Source organism: Panthera leo, chromosome A3 (assembly GCF_018350215.1).
Source record: "Panthera leo isolate Ple1 chromosome A3, P.leo_Ple1_pat1.1, whole genome shotgun sequence".
Taxonomy (NCBI): Eukaryota; Metazoa; Chordata; class Mammalia; order Carnivora; family Felidae; genus Panthera; species Panthera leo.
In genome coordinates this window covers 102,917,078-102,923,293 of record NC_056681.1, presented here as the reverse complement: position 1 = coordinate 102,923,293, position 6,216 = coordinate 102,917,078, and the positions used below count along the sequence as shown (strand labels likewise).

At 36.6% G+C, this 6,216-nt stretch overlaps 1 protein-coding gene across 6 annotated transcripts in view; it reads right to left on the bottom strand.

The window, feature by feature from the left end:
- ANAPC1 (anaphase promoting complex subunit 1) overlaps positions 1-6,216 on the bottom strand; it is a 96,256-nt gene that overhangs the window by 56,858 nt on the left and 33,182 nt on the right. For all 6 annotated transcript variants that reach the window (XM_042933052.1, XM_042933057.1, XM_042933058.1 and 3 more), the window contains 3 exons: positions 3,436-3,704; positions 2,108-2,199; positions 1,186-1,334 (listed from right to left, as the gene is read on the bottom strand). In XM_042933052.1, the coding sequence (XP_042788986.1) occupies positions 1,186-1,334; positions 2,108-2,199; positions 3,436-3,704 (510 nt within the window). The remainder of the gene's footprint in view (positions 1-1,185; positions 1,335-2,107; positions 2,200-3,435; positions 3,705-6,216) is intronic.

Here is a 6,216-nt window from a genome sequence, read left to right as displayed (position 1 = left end):
CTGGACATCCAAATGGAATAAAAACCTCAACCTAAATCTCACATCTTATTAAAAAAAAATTATCAGAATGGATTCTAGATCTAAGTGTAAAGCAGAAAACTATAAAACTTCTGGGAGAAATTAATTGTGAACTGAAGTTAAACAATGAAATCTTAGACACCAAAAGTACTCTCCATAAAAGAAAAACTGGGTAAACTGGATGCAACAAAATTAAACATTTTGCTCTGCAAAAGAAACATTAAGAAAATGATGAGACAGGACAGCTGCAAACCAGACAACATTTATAATCCATATAGCTGACAAAACCTCCCATCTAGAACTCTCAAAACATCATTAGCCATCAGGGAAATACAAATTAAAACTACAATGAGATACTCCTACACATCTGTCAGAATGGCAAAAATTAAAAATCATGACCGGGGCGCCTGGGCAGCTCAGTCAGTTAAGCATCCAACTCTGGATTTCAACTCAGGTCATGATCTCATCGTTCGTGAGTTCGAGCCCCACATCAGCATCTGCACCGACAGTGTGGATGGAGCCTGTTTGGGATTCCCTTTCTCTCTCTCTTTCTCTGCCCCTTCCCTGTTCGCATGCATGCTCACGCTCACGATTTCTCAAAAAAAAATGCACAAACTCAAAAAAAACTAAAATAAAATAAATAAAAATCATGACCATACCAATCACTGACATGTAGAGAAAATGAAACCCTCACAATTGATGGTGAGAATGGAAAATGGTACAGCTGCTCTGAAAACTACTATATGATCATTGATCTCACCGCTGGGTATCTACCCTTAAGAAATGAAAATTTATGTTCACACTAAAACCTAGACATGAATGTTTACTGGAGCTGTATTCATAACTGCCAAAGACTGGAACCAATTCAAATATCTTCAACGGGTGAATGGATAACCCATGTGAAACATTCACACAATGGACTAGTACTTAGCAATTAAATGCAATGAATTGCTGACACTGGCAACACCTTGGATGAATCTCAAAAGCATGTGGGAATTTTGCAGGGTGATGAAACTATTCTGTGTCCTAATTATGGTGGTTATTACATGAATCTATACATTTGCTGAAGTTCACAGAAATGTACACAAAATGAAAAAGTTAAATTTTTTGTGTAATTTTAAAAATTAAGTTTAAAAAAAAAAAATAAACACGTTAGGCAATACATACCAAGACTACAAGTCTACTTCTTTCACAGATTCCGGGGAGGTAAGGATAGGGCGGCATTCCTTCACCCTTCAGACAAGAACTCACCCACTGATAAATGCTTGGTGGCTCAGAAGTAAAAAATGATGGATGATGCATAAATCCTGTTTGACCTTTAGAATTAAACAAATGTTTATAAAGACACAAGACTACATGAAGACAATACCATTTTATTCCACAGGGAAACTGATCAACAGAATCTATCATTTGGAAACAATCAGAATAACGTTTTCCCATATTCTCCAAAATGCTTCATGTTTTCTGCCACAGTAAATAACGGACTATATTATAATATGTAGAATCTAAATGACTACTATTTTATCCCATCCCGCATTGAAATTTAGCAAATCCTTGTACTCAAGGCATATAAAGAATCTAACTAAAATTTTCTGCCCTAATCCTTATGGTGAGAAAACAAGAGATACCGAGGAGTCCACTCTAACAAGTGGGCCCCAATCTTGAGTCTCTATAACTCAAGGTTTAGGATAAAAGAGCAGTAATGGAAATGTTCTATACTTACACTATCCAATATGGCAGCCACTAGTCTGATGTAGCTACTGAAATGTGGCTAGTGCAACTGAGGAACTGAGTTTTCAGTATGAATTAATTTAAATAACATGGTTGGTGGCTACTAATTGGACACATCTAGGGCAAAGCCTCCTTAGCACTTAGGGATGGGTAAAATTTTTCCCACACACGAAAATTAATGTTATCTCTTACTACCAGTCAGAGATCAAACAGTACAAACTGAAACCTACTTAGTGGAAAGATACCACCTCTGACTTAAGAGACTAATGGTAAAAAATATATCTTCGGCTATTCCCCCAGAAAGATACAAGCAAAGTCACTCACTGTTTAGAAAAACTTTAATGGCACAAACACTTACCTTGATCAATTGTGCACACTTGTCCAGTAGTTCTGACAAGTGTTGGGTAATCTCTATAGTAATGATCTACATAAGGCTCCAATTTTAAATCCCTAAAATAGTAACACCATATAAAAAAGAAATCACAAGAAAGGTATTAAAGTATTTTCCCCCATAGAGTTAGGATTCACCAGTTCAACCTTTCAGTTTAAAAACTTATGACAAAGAAGATCATCAAATCTAGAGTCTTTTTATTCTATTTCTGGACCTGAAAGTGTCCAGTATGACATATGCAACCCAAACTCCCTTTTGCTAGATACATTTTATGGGGGTAAAACTAGTTTCTCCTCTATTATTCATTAGTTTTGTAATCTTCAGCATGTTATCTCTATGAACCTCAGTATTTTCTTCTAGAAAGTAGGGAAATTCCCACTCGGAAGTTTTAAAAATCAAATAATATATATATATGTAAAAAACACCTTTTATAAAATGTAAGACACTATAAAACATTATTTATTTCAGAAAGTCATGATTATGGTTTGGAAATCATTTCATTACAAAAAGAATTTCCCATGACAGTCATGATTTGTCATAAGAGAAAGCGACCATCAATTAAAACTGCCACATCTCAGAAAACAATCTCGGAATCTTGAGGAAGATCAGAGAAACTAGAAAATGTACTATAATCTTAACTCAGAGGTTGACATTTCAATTAAAATTCAACTTTCTATATCACCAAGGGTTACAAAGGCTGAAACAACACCTAAATGTGACCTTTAGAATCCAGTGCCAAAAACAATCTTATCATGGATACACTACAAGAGTCTCAAAGACAGGGATGATGACAGACTGAGACAACAAAAACACAGCAAAAAGAGCCCACACCAGCAAACAACATTCTTGTTCTTAGAGACAATTCTGGACAAGTTTCCTTATCAAATCATAACACCTACAATTTACATATGTTAACTGCGATCGTGTTAACTGTATCTCCAATTTGATTGTCGGTATTATTACAAAACAGCCAGGTGTTATTATAGAACTTCCACCACAGTGTAGCCAGTCATCTTGTCAAAACGAAGAGCTGAGTACATCACATCTGCTGTTTAACATAACTTTTGTGACCTCCCACTAATCTTAGGACAAAGACGAAGAACCCCATTAACGGCCCACAAGGTTTTTTCACAGCCAGTACCTTCAAACGTTTCTGTGGTCTATAGAAAAAGCTCTGGTTTCCCAAAAAGGTAGACTTCAGAAATTTATTTTCAAGGTTCCTCTATGATATTCATGGCTGAGATCAAATCCTCTAAGGACCTCTTGGCATTTTCTAAGCTACAAACAATATTTACCTTGCCAACTGAACAAGAAGGCCAACAAGTGAACGGATTCCTTCTCCCATTAGAGTATTCAACTTCAGCTCCTCGTAAACAAGGTGAAGAACAAAAAAAATCGCAGGTATATGAGTAAACAGAAGTGTAGAGGAATCCAGAATGAGATTCTGTGAAAAATCTTCATCCTTCATCTGTGAAACTTCCAAAGGATTCAAACATAAAGATCTATTCAAAAGATGAGACTCAACATTCTGGTGGTAGTCTGAATTCAGTAAATACTCCCAGTCCTGAGAAAAATGAAGAAGATGTTAATTTTTAAATAACACCTCCTCGTAAGGCCATCATTAAAACAATTCAAGTTCCATTTTTACATTAAGTTGAAAAAAAACTCAGAATACTTAAAAATTAGGATCCACATCAAAATAAGCTAAGCAACTTCCAGATGCCAGTAACAGACATTAAGACAAGCCACTTCAAAACCCATTTGAAAAAATTTAGTCGTGCCCTTTGAGGAAAGGGACTATGGAGGAAGAATCCCACTACTTGTATAGAGACTGACAAAGATCAGGTGATTAGGTGATTTCCTATGAAGCAAAAAGAATGAAAGGCAGGAAGTGCAGACAGGCAAGTTTAGTGACCACTACACTTATCTGTGTTTTGAGGGGAGAAGTCTACTTATATCCAGTTAGTGTATTTTTCTATGTTTATAAAATGCTGGGGCTAGCATTACAGCCTAATAAACTTAATCTTATATTCAGACTGATTGTGCTACATTTTCCAAGTACTGAGTCTGTTTTGGTTTCTACTTTGATTTATTGTATTGCATTGACAGAATTTAGTTTATGCTATTTTCAGGTCTTAGAATTTCCTGATGCTTTTCCAAGGCTTAATACAGTGTGTTATTCTAATTTAAAAACTCTTGAACCAGGGTACCTGGGTGGTTTAGTCATCAAGCATCTGACTTCAGCTCAAGTCATGATCTCAACAGTTCACAAGTTTAAGCCCCACATCAGGTGAGCTCAAGTCCCACTTTGGGTGAGTACAAGCCCTGCTTTGGGTAAAAGCACAAGCCCCAGATGAGCCCCACTTCCCTCTCTCTCTCTGCCCCTCACACACTTATACCCTCTCTCAAAAAACAAAACTAAATGCTTGGACCAGATAGAGAAAGAACAAACCATAAAAGTAAAACATGGAGAGGCGCCTAGGTGGCTCAGTTAAGCGTCTGACTTCGGCTCAGTTCGTGATCTTGCGGCTTGCGGTTCGAGCCCCACATCAGGCTCTGTGCTGACAGCCTGGAGCCTGAAGCCTGCTTTGGATTCTGCATCTCCCTCTCTCTCTCTCTCTCTCTCTCTCTCTCTCTGCACCCCCCCCCCCACTCAAGCTCTTTGAAAAATAAACAAACATTAAAGAAAAAACATTTTTTTTTAAAGTAAAAAAAATTGATAAAATGAGTAACTAAAATTTTTTTAAATCTGCTCATCCAAAGACATTATTAAGCCACAAATTCAGAGAAAATATTCCCCAAATGTACACAACAAATAACTCATATCCAGAATATATAAAGAACTTCTATAACTCAATAAATATTTTTAAAAATCCAATTAAAAATACATAATAGATTTGAGCAGAAACTTGGCAAAGAGATGTGTTGGTCACTAATAAGCACATAAAGAAGTGTTTAAGGGGCGCCTGGGTGGCTCAGTCAGTTGAGCGTCTGACTTCGGCTCAGGTCATGATTTCGCGGTCTGTTGAGTTCGAGCCCCGAGTCAGGCTCTGTGCTGACAGCTCAGAGCCTGGAGCCTGCTTCAGATTCTGTGTCCCCCCCTCTCTCTCTGCCCCTCCCCCACTCACGCTCTGTCTCTGTCTCAGAAATAAATATTTTTTTTAAAAAATTAAAAAGAAGTGTTTAACATCATTAGTCATCAAGAAAAGGCAAAAATTAAAACCTAAGAGAAACAACTTTATACACAATCAAATGGTTAAAATTAAAAAGACAACTACAAATGTTGGCCAAGATAAAGAACAAGAGGAACTCTCATATGTAGGAATGTAGGAACGAAGGACAACGAATTTGGGAACCAGCAATGACCCAACAATTTCACTATGGTATTCATCCATAAGAAATGAAAATATGTGTCCACAAATACTTGTCACTGAATGCTGGTGGCAGCTTTATTCGTAATAGTCGAATCACGGAAATAGCCTAGGTACCCATCAGCAGGAGAACAGATAAACAAGCTACAGTATGTGCATGCTATTCAGCAATAAAAAGGCACAAACTGCTGAGCTCTGCAACAACAGGAACGAATCTCAAAAACACCATGCTGAATGAAAGAAACCTTATACCAAAGATTATGTACCACATTATTTCACTTATATCAAGTTCTAGAACAGGCAAAAATAGCATACACTGGAATTCAAATCAGTGGTTGTTTCTAGAGTAAGGGAATGATTAAAAATGGCCCATGGAAACTTTATGGAATAATGGAAATGTTTTAAGTTTTGAAAGGGGAGTGGGTTACATGAGTACGCATTTGTCAAAGTTGATCAAACTGTAATAAGATCTGAGCATTTCATTTATGTAAATTATACCTCAATTAAAAAAATTTTTTTGAACCACTAAGAATACATGGAATCTAATATGACTGAGAACCTAAATTGGAGGATTAATTAGCAGTAAAACATCTACAAATGCAAACTCAAATCATGGACCATTATGCATGCTCAGTCATTTTTAGATGATCATTAATGACAAAAGTAAATAAATAACCACAGAAAACAGAACATATCCTGCCCTTC